The 13,607-nt window shown below is 44.6% G+C and overlaps 1 protein-coding gene across 1 annotated transcript in view; it reads right to left on the minus strand.

The window, feature by feature from the left end:
- The window catches only part of myom2b (myomesin 2b), a 97,972-nt gene extending 93,863 nt beyond the window's left edge, over positions 1-4,109 (minus strand). Inside the window, exons 1-5 of the mRNA XM_062463267.1 lie at positions 4,000-4,109; positions 2,936-3,041; positions 1,491-1,548; positions 1,164-1,318; positions 940-1,026 (exon numbers count right to left, since the gene is read on the minus strand). Coding sequence (XP_062319251.1) covers positions 940-1,026; positions 1,164-1,318; positions 1,491-1,548; positions 2,936-3,021 — 386 coding nt within the window. The 5' untranslated portion in view covers positions 3,022-3,041; positions 4,000-4,109. The remainder of the gene's footprint in view (positions 1-939; positions 1,027-1,163; positions 1,319-1,490; positions 1,549-2,935; positions 3,042-3,999) is intronic.
- Between the last annotated feature and the right edge of the window lie 9,498 nt (positions 4,110-13,607).

A 13,607-nucleotide genomic window follows, 5' to 3' on the forward strand; every position in this document is an offset into this window, starting at 1 on the left:
TAAACAGCACAGGGAAATGTCAAAAAGCAATCCTGATTCTAAACCCTTTACTGACTCAATCAATGCTCAGTAAAAAATGGTTTTCCCTCTAGTAGCACTTCTACAAGAGCTGATCAACGATGGCCCCTGCACTGCTGAGTTGTCCTACATGGAGGACATGAATGACAAGCATGTCAAGCTGCAAGAGACAAAACACAACCTTGACTTGCTGGCTTGCCTTCGGTAAGACTCCCTTCCTTCAGTTACTCTGTCTCCTGTCTCTCCTTCTTTGTTCCTGTCTTTCTTTTATTGTCTTACCCTATACTATCCTCTCTCTGTCTTTCCCTCTCTTTATTCAGTTCTCTTTCCGTCTCTCATTTCCTTACTCTCCATACTACTTTTATTTTGTCACACTTTACTGTTCAGATTTTTCACCGCAGAGGCATGTTAGAGTAATCTTAGGTAATTATTGTTTGTATGATTTTACTGAACCCCTTCATGTACCTTGAGGAATTACAGCAGTTTTAAGACTTGCACCCAGATCCCCTCCCAGACAGAAAAGGGGGAGAGAAGGGTAAAATGAGTACGAGCTCAAAGCTCTTTAAGTAGCTGCAGGATCTTGTGTCACTGAAGTCAGCACTTGACCATGAACAGCTGACACTCCTGAAGATGTGGGAGTGGCCTACCACAGCGAGGGACTAAATAGGAATGAGCAGAGCTTCCCTGCCAACACAGTGTTATAGCCTCAGTCTCCTATTCAACTTTGTACTCAGTTACAGTACCCAGTATGAGCCATGTGTTAACTAAATATCACACAGTAATCTTCATTCATATTCTTCCCTAATAGATGAGGTGGTCTTGGATTATTTAAACAAATTCATAATGTTGTGTATGATTTTATCTAGATCAATTAGGTCAAATAATCATCTACAAATACAGCATTCATAGAATAACACTTACTTAAAAATCTCCAAAGTGTGGCTTCCAGCTTTTTCACCAACAATATATTTTCCTGATGCGTTATCCAAGATGATGCCATCTTTATACCTGGTGGGTGACAAGTAGAGAGGACACACTCTAAGCCACATAATGACTGAAACAATGTTACCACTTGATAGAAAAGACTGCTTCTTGCTGTAAGTAGTTATGTGACAACATTATAGCCAATATTAACTATTGCTGACCATTTTACCACAGGTGTGGGGTATCCTTCCACAGTGCAGAACAGTTTTATAGGTGTGTTCTCAAACACAGTGTGTGAACGGAGTCGGACCACAAACTTAGGGCCCCTGATCATGGACTCCTCACGAATGTACTTCTCAACCATCTTCTTCCTCACCTGGGAAACAAGGTTTATGAACATGAGGATTTACCACCCTGAGAAGGAATGCTGCTTAACCCATCAACTTGAGTAACTGACACACAGGTGGACAAGTATACTCAAAGTCAAGTAGCCAGGTAGATAGACAAGTCACACATATAAACAAGTCACAAATGGATGTAGACCTTACCACTCCTTGGATTCGTTTCTCTGCTTTGTACTGGTAATCGTCTTCCACCACCTCAGAGCTACAGAAACAAAGAACATACTGTTACTCTCACGTGTGAAACAGGAAATTGTTTTACAATGCACCATTTTAACATTCCTAAATAGTGTATTTGGATATGTTAAATCACCACACTCTGGCTTTAGTTAGCCTGAAACCGCATGAGTATTGTTACTGAAGCAGATGCAACTAGTATAAATGGTATCATCATGGTTAAAAGTTGAGCAACACAAACTCCTCAGCCTGTAGGATTAAGCCTCATAGTGTGGCATGGCAACACAAACAGGCATGGATCATAAACATGTTTAAATTTAATAAAATAAAATGTAATCATTGTAAGCAAAAAGCTATAACATTGAGTACCACTACATAGACTGAATTTAATGTTCAGGTCAAACTTTCTGGTACGTCGACAGGTAATGTACATGTAGTATTACAGCACAGACCAGGGCCTACAGTACAGTCCGACCAATGCTCATAATTTCTGCATACATGGAGATTAGAGTAGATGAATCATCATGAATTTGGATCAATGGAAGCGGCTGGAAATTTGGCAGGAGAAAAACTATTCTGTCGAGACTACTAGAACAGTAGAATAGTGTGAATAATGGAAGACAGAAACTAGGCTCTTCTCTTTTGACACTGTATGGAACAACCATGATAGCACCACAGTACATTACCCTGAATTTGAGATTTGATTGTGCAGTTCTGAGGATGACACAAAACAATGAATCTGTTTGTGCCTGGCACTGTTTATATTAGTTCTGTATTATAGTATAGTACAGAACTAATATAAGTCATTTTGAAAGTCATTTTGTACTACTAGCATAATTACATGTGTGTTAATAACTGCAATTTTTCTAGAATGCTAATCAGATAGACTGAGTACAGGTAAACACTGCAAAATTGGAATGTATTGATTAATAGGAGACTATTCATTGCTTAAGAGATTTTTAAAGAATTAAATATGTTTGTGTGGATTCTAATGGTACTGGTGACCATAGTAAAGTGAGCCAGGCAATTGCCAGGGAGGATGTAGATGTAAGATTGGGTGATGGAACAGGCAACCAGTTAGCAAGTTAGGCTATTAAAGAGTTATAATTTAGAGCTAACTAGAACACACTGGCAGCAATTTGAAACGTCTACCGGAACAGATCTACTTCGACTGCTGTACCAGTTTTTTCTGCCAGGATATAAAAACCAACACCGTAACATTTGTTTCACAGGACATTGTGAAGAGATCTGAATTTAGATTTGAATTAATTGTTTTGTTGTTTTTTAATGCCTTGAGTGCTTTATTTGGTGCTTTTTCCCCTCTGCAGGTAATAGTGTGTAAATCTGTCCAGCACTGTGGACTTCTGGAATGTTTCAGACATGGCCTGTATCTGGTGAGTACCTAAACACCTTACCTTGAGTACTCCTTGACCACATACGGGCTCTGAGTATCGTGGTAGTCATGGCTGAAGTGCTTGTGTCTGTAGACGGTTGCAGCCATAGTTGATTACTTTTACTGACCTGTGAGTCAAACCAGACACACTGTACCTCACATTGGCAACGGTAAAAGTGTAGTAGACGTGGTTTGGAGTCACAATATAATAATGAGGTAGCTTGCCATTGTAGATGGGCATGAGGCACAATGTGCCTGTTCTGTTTACCCAATGCTGACTCTTTTAAACTCTCCATAGGTTTAAAATAGAGGCTACGGGATTGTGGAGTCTTTATTCCACACTCCATTACGCCTGGGTTTAGAGTTGAGGGCAAATTAGTGGTCAAAGAAATCGTCCACAAAGTTTCAGTTACAACTTCAGAATTAAACTCATCTGGAAATAGAGTCTATAGAGAGAATATTTCAATAAATATCAGGATCCTGTGCATGGCTTTAGTGTGGTGAATATATTTGATCTTCAGCTTTTTCACTTGAAGCTGGCAGCATTCCATATGAGCCAGATTCCTTTACAATCCACATATTACAGCAGCACAATATATCCCATGACATGTAATAAAAAATAAAGAAAATGTATATATATCTTTGTTGGTCATGGTATCATGGTCAATGTAAAACCATGTAAAAAAGAGTATTTTCATATTACATTTTTTTATGCAAATCTCACCATCTACATGGGTTGGTTTCAACTGTAAAATGTCTTACATCAGCCTGGCAGGCATTGTAAATATCAGCACCTGACACTTGAACTCCGCAGCAGAACCATAACAGATTTTTACTCTCATACTCAATTACCTGAAAAATCAATGTAATCCTGCTGTTTCTATCAAATATGTATTATACAAATAGGGATTAAGATGGAAACGAGCATGCCTAACTACTGAATTATTTCCTGTAAAGATTTCTAATTAGGTATCCTAATTAAACAAAATAAATATCCTACATTTCCTCCTTGTGAAAGTGCACACCCTCCTGTTTCACCTGTTGTGAAAATCTCGGTATGGGTGGAAGAAAAAAGGGACTACTTACCCCAAGAGAATAGCAAGGTTTTTGCAGAGGTGTGTCAACCTGAACCCTTCGGGAGTCAGTCGCTGATGAAAACAACGTTAACCCGACGGAGAGCTGCCTGCGGCTTCTGCCACCCATGTATGGCTAGGCATACTTCTAAATATAACTCACATCAACTCGAACCATCACATCTGCCTCGTTTGAGCCCCTTTGTGCTGAAGACCGAGGGTCGACGAGATTCGATCACCCCCATAGGCTAATTACACATGATGTTCCTTATTCTTGCCTATAAAGGTGTGTTGAATATTAGTCGTGTTTAACTAACGTTTACTTACTTGCCTAGACACAAAAACATTTCTGATTTAAGCAGGAAGATATTTACCACAATAATGTACATCTAACACTGGCCTTATTCAAGTATACACATTGTTGTTGTGCACTCTCTATATGAAGGTAGCCTACCTTGAGTAACTTCACACCAAAACCTGACGTTAATCCCCTTATTAAGTAATAACCCCTCATTATTCATGGGGCTAAACTAATCAATCCTTGTCTTGATTCTGACAAATCTTTACAAAAGTGTGATTTTTGATATATTTGGCTCTAAATGCCTACTCTTCTTGCCCCCCACTGGTTGAAAGGTTTTAAAGAAATGTGTGACGCAAGAGGGCCTTTTTGAGGTAGGCTATCCTCTGATGTATCACAGGGAGAGGTTATGTATGATCGGCTAATTGGCAGTATTAATGTAGCTATCATTTCCAGCGTTTCAGGAATATTGATAATTTTAAATCAAACTTTTAACGGGAAAGCATTTTTGATGATATAAAGGGTCAGCCTATGGCTGAGAATGGGGGGGTGTTGTTACTTTTTAAGACGTGGTTAAGACTGTTCTGATCCCCAAGTGAAATGTGAAATTCAACCAGGCACTATTTTTAACAAGCTGGTTTGGTACACAAATAGCCTACAGCAGTGGTATTCCAGATTACATAATATGTTTCCACATGAAGTAATACATGTATACAATTATGGTATACAATGTCTACTAATTATAAAATATCAGACTTATAAACTATAAAATTGCAAATCTGAAAGGATGGTTTAAATTACTGTGGTGAAGTTGGTTTGAAGTTCGATATTAAACAGATATTCGGACGCCCAGTATTTTGTTATTTTAACCGTTTAAAACCGCTATGACCGTCCGTTTAGCCAATGCTTTTGCTGCCTAAACAACGCATATGTTTAGGGACCATCAACAAATTACAAATAAAAAAATGCAACAATCAATAGCTTTTCAACAACATGAACTATGAGCATCAAAATAATGTTAAACTATTCAAGATGTATGCATTCATGCTGCACAGCCTTTAGTTTGTCCATTTTTATCTCACATTATTTTCAGTGAAGTTTTGAAGATTTCAAACTTCTATAGCTTTTTAGTCATGTGACCTATAATCCTCGAATTCATTTCAGAGTGTTCACTGACTATGCATACATGTTGCACAGCCTTTAGTTTGTTCATTTTCATCTCACACAATTTTAGATGATTTTTTGAATGTTTCAAATTTCAATAGCTTTTTGGTCATGTGACATTTCAGCCCTGTTTAATTGCAAACAAAGTACATCTACACATGTCCATTTAGAGGCTGAGACTTTCTCTTATCTAATCACAATTTGTAGTAATGACAGAGACATCCAAACTCTTTGACTCATAGGAAGTGGAGTCAAGTGTAAAACCCAAAGGCCAACTTTAAAGTCAAATAGGCCTGGACTGGTAATCTGTCATACCGGGCAAATGCCCGGTGGGCTGAGGCACCTTTTGGGCCAGTGTAAAATAAAAACTTAATAAACAGAATAATAAATTGCCCATTGACCGGCCCATGAACCAGGGACAACATTGGTTCTTTCTATATGCTGACACTGGAATAACCCAATCACTTCTCTTACAAGTCCCCACACCTCCCCCTCATTCATCTGTTTCTTGTGAGTCAGATGCCGTGGCCTAGAGCCATAAATTTGTGGAGCTAGTGCATATGCTATGACGACAATGACGATGATAATGACCAAACAAATTAACGTTGAAAAAGGACGTACTTGCAGCTTTGGACACAGTCACTGTAATTGGAGTCCTAATGTCACTGGACATTATGTCACAGTCACTGGATTTCCTAATGATTTTGGTGGAGATGTAAGTTTACCGATTGGCCAATACATCTGAATGACTTAGTGGTTGTGTTTGCCTGACTTGAGTAATAGAGATATTAAGGTTGGTACAGTGTGTTGATTAGTTTTTTGGTTTTGGTTGTTGCCCATCCTGAGCTACCACGAACGCCCTGGACCCCTAATAGGTTGACCACATCCCCTCCCCATGGTCTTCTGAACACCTCCCTCTCTTGGGGGGTACAAGACCTGTCTCCCGAGGACAGGTAGACAGAATGTGAACTGGGCAGAACTCTCTTTGACTTCTGTCAAGACTACTTTCTCAAGAAGGCCTTCGTTTGATCTATTCTGTGACTCTTGCTCTGTGAAGCTGCACTGGCATCATTGACTGGTTTTACTGTTCTAGACTGGGAGCATCCTGGTGTGTTGTATTCATTGTTGATCGCATAATTGTTTATTTTCTCTACACAACATATTTTCCATAGATGTTCCTGTTTAAAATGAAAAAAGAGTAATATGTAACTGCTAAAGTTACATTGATGATGGGGCGCCGAAAGAAAGGACAGACAGCATTCATAGATCTCAGGAAAAAAGCAGGTGGCAGAGAAACAATAATACAGGCATTTGTTGCACATGGGTTTGGAAAAGGAACTCCGGGCGGACCTCATCCACCTCGGCGACCTCAGCCCCAGAGATAGAAGGGCCCCCCCCAATGTCCCCAGACTCTGCCTCCACGTTGGAACGCGTGTTGGTGGGATTAAGGAGGTCTTCAAAGTATTCCTTCCACCAATCCAGGACGTCCCCCATCGAGGTCAGCAGCGCACCATCCCCACCATATACAGCGTTGACAGTGCACTGCTTCCCCCTCCTGAGTCGCCGGATGGTGGTCCAGAACCTTTTCGAAGCCATTCGGAAGTCATTCTCCATGGCCTCGCCGAACTCCTCCCACGCCCGGGGTTTTGCCTCCGCGACCGCCAAAGCCGCATTCCGCTTGGCCTGCCGGTACACATCAGCTGCCTCTGGAGTCCTACCAGCCAACAAAGTCCGATAGGCCTCCTTCTTCAGCTTGACGGCTTCCCTCACCTCCGGCGTCCACCACCGGGTCCGAGGTTTACCGCCGCGACATGCACCGACCGCCTTGCGTCCGCAACTCCGGTCAGCCGCCTCAACAATGGAGGCCCGGAAAATGACCCATTCGGACTCAATGTCCCCGGCCTCCCCTGAGACATGATCAAAGCTCTCCCGGAGGTGGGAGTTGAAGCTCCTTCTGACAGGGGATTCCGCCAGCCGTTCCCAGCAGACCCTCACATTACGTTTGGGCCTGCCAGGCCTGACCGGTGTCTGGCTCTGGATGTTGTAGGGCTGTCTTGGTTGACACGACTCTGCAACATCGCGTGGACATCGGGGACAGTGCCTCTGGACTGGCAGACCGGGGTGGTGGTTCCCCTCTTTAAAAAGGGGGACCGGAGGGTGTGCTCCAACTTTAGGGGGATCACACTCCTCAGCCTCCCTGGGAAAGTCTATTCAGGGGTTCTGGAGAGGAGGGTCCGTCGGATTGTCGAACCTCGGATTCAGGAGGAGCAATGTGGTTTTCGTCCTGGCCGTGGAACTGTGGACCAGCTCTATACCCTCGGCAGGGTTCTGGAGGGTGCATGGGAGTTCGCCCAACCAGTCTACACATGTTTTGTGGATTTGGAAAGGCGTTCGACCGTGTCCCTCGGGGGCTCATGTGGGGGGTGCTCCGGGAGTACGGGGTACCGGACTCCCTGATCGGGGCTGTTCGGTCCCTGTACGACCGGTGCCAGAGTTTGGTCCGCATTGCCGGTAGTAAGTCGAACTTATTCCCGGTGAGGGTTGGACTCCAGCAGGGCTGCCCTTTGTCACCGATTCTGTTCATAACTTATCTGGACAGAATTTCTAGGCGCAGCCAGGGCGTTGAGGGGGTCCGGTTCGGTGACCTCAGGATCGGGTCGCTGCTTTTTGCAGATGATGTGGTCCTGTTGGCTTCATCGGGCCGTGACCTTCAGCTCTCACTGGAGCAGTTCACAACCGAATGCGAAGCGGCTGGGATGGGAATCAGCACCTCCAAATCTGAGGCCATGGTTATCGACCGGAAAAGGGTGGAGTGCAATCTCCGGGTCGGGGAGGAGATCTTGTCCCAAGCGGAGGAGTTCAAGTATCTCGGGGTCTTGTTCACGAGTGAGGGAAGGATGGAGCGTGAGATCGACAGGCGGATCGGTGCGGCGTCCGCAGTGATGCGGGCTCTGCATCGGTCCGTCGTGGTGAAGAAGGAGCTGAGTCGAAAGGCGAAGCTCTCTATTTTCCAGTCGATCTACGTTCCTACCCTCACCTATGGTCACGAACTGTGGGTAGTGACCGAAAGAACGAGATCGCGAATACAAGCGGCCGAAATGAGTTTTCTCCGCAGGGTGTCCGGGCTCTCCCTTAGAGATAGGGTGAGAAGCTCGGTCATCCGGGAGGGGCTCAGAGTAGAACCGCTGCTCCTCCGCGTCGAGAGGGGCCAGTTGAGGTGGCTCGGGCATCTGATAAGGATGCCTCCTGGTGAGGTGTTCTGGGCACGTCCCACTGGGAAGAGGCCCCGGGGAAGACCCAGGACACGCTGGAGGGACTATGTCTCTCGGCTGGCCTGGGAACGCCTCGCGGTCCCCTAGGAAGAGCTGGTGGAAGTGGCCGGGGAGAGGGAAGTCTGGGCTTACCTGCTTAGGTTGCTGCCCCCGCGACCCGACCCCCGGATAAGCGGAAGATGATGGGATGGGTTTGGAAAAAGAAAGATTACAGTTAAATCTGAAATATGGTCAACTTTAGCTCTGCACTTACTTAAAACCTCTTAAGACTCCTGTTAAATGTGCCTGAAAACGTCTATACAGCATACCCAAAGTAAATTGAAAGCTGTTCTTGAACCATTTGGAGTACATGCATGACTGTGGTCTCTTTTGAAAGGTGACACTCTGAAGTTATTTCCCCTGTTGTCAGGACCCCTTGTCAGTCCTACTGGTGTTGAGTAATAGAAGCTTGAACACAAGGAAAGTGAACATATCTATTTCCGCCTAGATTTTGTTTTGAAAACAGAGGCCTGTAGAGGCCTAGAGGTGGTAGGTATTAGCTGGAAGACAGAATTGGACCACAGCTTGAAGCCTTACCCAATTCAAATCAAAAGTCAAACATACCACAATATATTCATATTTGACACGTTTTTATAAGAGTACATCCAGGCGTTCTCTTTTGGAGACTCCAAAATGACCCTTTGTAACCAAGGTCAAATACTTAGGATAAAAAGGTATTATTTTACATAATTGTTATCTCTAATGAAAGGTGGTACTTAGAAGTATCATATATTATAGCTAAATCCCCCATTAGTATTGCTGAAACACAAAAACTGAAGCATGAACACATTGGAGTGCTTTATCTGCACTCCCTGACAGCAGACGACTTCTCCTCCTTCTTTGAGAAAAAAGTTGCCGACATTAGCAGTCGGTTCCCTAAACCCACCTTTCCTACCCTCTCACCCTCCATGACTGACCCAACTAAATGTCTAAACTCTTTCTCTCCCCTGTCCAAGGCAGAGATCTCTGAGCTCATTCTCTCTCATCGCCCCACCTCCTGTCCCCTTGATCCTGTCCCCTCCCCTCTCTTTCAAACCATCTCCCCCTCCATCATAACTTTTTTTCTCCATGTCCTAAACTCCTCTCTTACCTCCGGCACCTTCCCCTCTGCCTTCAAACAGGCCAGAGTTACCCCTCTACTCAAAAAACCCTCCCTTAACCCTGCCGTCCTCCAGAACTACAGACCAGTATCACTGTTACCCTTCTTTTCAAAAACAATTGAACGTGCTGTATCTAACCAACTGTCAAACTTTCTCTCTCAGAACAACCTGCTTGACCCCAACCAATCGGGCTTCAAGACTCGCCACTCCACAGAGACTGCCCTCCTGTCAGTCACCACTGCCCTCCAGTCTGCCAGAGCGGCTTCAAGGCCATCCGTCATCATTCTGCTGGATCTTTCTGCAGTGTTTGATACGGTTAACCACCAGATCCTGCTCTCCAGACTTTCTGAGATGGGCATCACTGGCACTGCACTCCAGTGGATCTCATCCTACCTGTCGGGAAGATCCTACCAGGTCTCCTGGGGAGGCAAACTGTCAGGCCCTCATCAGCTCTCCACTGGTGTCCCACAGGGCTCCGTCCTTGGACCGCTCCTCTTTTCTCTGTACACCACCTCACTTGGACCTATCATCACCTCCCATGGCTTCTCCTACCACTGCTACGCTGACGACACGCAGCTGTACCTGTCGTTCCCCCCGACCGATCCGGGGATCTCAGCGGATTGAGGCCTGCCTCACAGACATCTCCGCCTGGATGACCGAGCACCACCTCCAGCTGAACCTCGCCAAAACAAAGCTTCTCATCATCCCGGCCAAACCCTCCATCTCCCACGATCTCTCAATCACCCTGGGATCTGCGACGGTGACCCCTTCATCCTCTGCCAGGAACCTTGGGGTTACCATGGATGACGAGCTCTCCCTCACAGCCCACATTGCTGCAGTCTCCCAGTCGTGTAGATTCACCCTCTACAACATCCGGAAGATCAGGAGATACCTGTCTGAGCACTCCACCCAGCTGCTAGTCCAAGCACTTGTCCTCTCCAAGTTGGACTACTGCAACTCGCTGCTCGCCGGTCTCCCAGCATGCGCAACCCGCCCTCTCCAGAGGATTCAGAACGCAGTGGCCCACCTGGTCTACCATCTACCCAGACGCTCCCATGTTACCCCGCTCCTCATCTCCTTTCACTGGCTACCCATCACGGCCCGCATCAGATTCAAGACCCTGGTACTGACCTTCCGAGCAGTGAACGGGACTGCACCCGACTACATCAAGTCTCTCCTGCAGCCTTACACCCCCACCCGCCACCTACGGTCTTCTTCAGACAACCGCCTGGTGGTCCCACCGCTCAAGAGCGCCCGGTCCCAACACAAGCTCTTCTCCTGTCTGGCCCCCCAGTGGTGGAACCAACTCCCCACCTCCATCAGAGACACTGACTGTCTCCCCACCTTCAAGAAAAGGCTCAAGACGCACTTGTTCCGGGAGTACAACAGTACTTAGGAATGGTTTGCTGGACCCCATGTTAGTTTCCTCAAGGATCACAATGACTCTTGCTTAGAGTCTTGCTGCTCTTGTTGGTTAGTGGGGAGTCAGGTGGCTGAGCGGTGAGGGAATCGGGCTAGTAATCCGAAGGTTGCCAGTTCGATTTCCGGCCGTGCAAACTGACGTTGTGTCCTTGGGCAAAGCACTTCACCCTACTTGCCTCGGGGGAATGTCCCTGTGCTTACTGTAAGTCACTCTGGATAAGAGCGTCTGCTAAATGACTAAATGTAAATGTAAACTGATTTAAATTGTTGTACTCGCTGTGAAATATTTTTTACTGTTGCTTGCTTTTCTACAGGTACACTTGCACTAATAGCGATTCATGTTGTTTAATTGTAACTTGTGTAACTACATGCTCTTGTGGTTCTTCCCTTTGGCACTTGTTTTGGTTGTTCACAATGTGTGCTTCATGTTTTGGCTACCTGCAATGTTTGTGGGGCTATCTTGTTGTTATTATCAGTGACCTATGCACTTTGTAAAGCTATCTCTTGGAAGTCGCTTTGGATAAAAGCGTCTGCTAAATGAATAAATGTAAATATGATTCAGCAGGTTTGACACACAAAGAACACTGCTTCTGTCATCCATTTTGCGCCAGGGACTTTTATTTTGAAGGCTCCACAGATACCTATCATGTTGGGTATTAGCATTTGCAGCATTTCCTTAGCTAAAAGGCTAACAAGTTCATTTCAGAGCCAGTCAAAGCCAGTTTGAGAAATTCATTTAGAACGAGTGTGGGGGGGGGGGGATGCACAGACCTAGTTGGCTTTAGAGGGCTGTCACCAGGGCATGGAAGCTCCGATTGGGTCAAACAAGGTGTCAATCGAAAGGGCAGAGTGTAGCAGAGTGTATCTTGACACTCCAATCGTAAATATTCGAATCACATCTCTTTCAATGAGCGATAGTGCTTGAGAGAGTGCAAAAATGGAATTGACGAAGGCAGAATGAAGCAACAACATTGTGGCTATGTGTGGATATAATTCATTGTTTTGGACGAACTACTCGATATGGTTAGATAGTTTGGCCCTTTTGGAATGTAACCAGTCCATGTTTGTTGGGATCTTTTGCATTCCTGGACCACGCTGAACCTCTTAGGGTGAGTAGAGTCTTTTGAAATGGATTACAGCAATGCAAGCGCGAGAATCATAGCTTTCCAATGATGTATGCCATGTTTAGCAGTCTAAAACATTTTGTTTTTGTATTGAGTGTGCAGTAACTTGGGTAGGAGGGGCGCTCGGTTCTGGCCCGCGGGCGGGTTTGGACCGGCAACAGGTTTTAATAATGACTCTGCGAAACTTTGTAAATGGTTATATGTCATATGGAGCCAAGACAGAAGACAGTTTAGAGAAGAAGTAGTTAGACGACATGAAAGAGAGAAGCAGGAGCAACAGGATAAAGAGGAAGAACAAACAGAACAAACAGAGGAAGAGATAAAGTGAGAGACAGGAGGAACAAGAAAGACAAAAGCTCTCCTGAACTTGACCAGAGTTAAGAGCAACAAAACCTGGACCCAAGGTTTTCAGAATTGTAATTAAAAAGGAGAATTGAAATACAATTAAACCATTGCCAGCAACAAAAAAACTTAGGCGACCATGGGCAGACATCCATTCATTAAAATTAATTTAAATGACTAAATGTAACTGTAAAATAAATCCTTGCTGTACTCTGTCATTTAAATATCAACATGTTAAAGCTACACACAGCTGTAAAAGAATGGCACCATACCTGCATGTATCTGCAGTGTGCACATTTAAGACATGCAAAGCCGTGTATGTGTTCAGGAGAAAACAAGAGCACATAACCACACAAAAAACATAACCATCAAAGTGCTGAGATTAGGAGAAGTCACTCAAGCAAAAAAGGAAAGAAAATGTTGGTATGCGAGCTTACCGAGAAGAGGAAAAATTGCCAGATCGATCCACAAAGGTGTGAGCAACTACCACTATCATCAGCTCAGGAAGATTCCAAAAGAAGAACTATGTGCTGGTAATATCACCAGGAGTCTTACAAAAGATGTTCTAAAAATGATTTCCTCTGAAGTGTGAAGGATTCTTATTCTATGTGTCTATTCCAATATGTAATGATGGTATCCAATGACACAAATCTGTGTTCTAGAAAGAGTGGTCTGGAGTCGCAGAGGTCCGATAATATCAGCTTTAATGCAGCAGTTGGAAATCAACAAGTACAGAGCTCTGGGGTTGTCTAAGTTTCCCTACCCGCAACAGAGTTTGGGCTGGTTCACGAAGTCCAACTGGCTATCTTTCCCTCCCCAGCATATATTTATACAGTGCAATTGAAACACAAGTAAAAAAA

This window comes from Osmerus eperlanus, chromosome 6 (assembly GCF_963692335.1).
Source record: "Osmerus eperlanus chromosome 6, fOsmEpe2.1, whole genome shotgun sequence".
NCBI lineage: Eukaryota > Metazoa > Chordata > Actinopteri > Osmeriformes > Osmeridae > Osmerus > Osmerus eperlanus.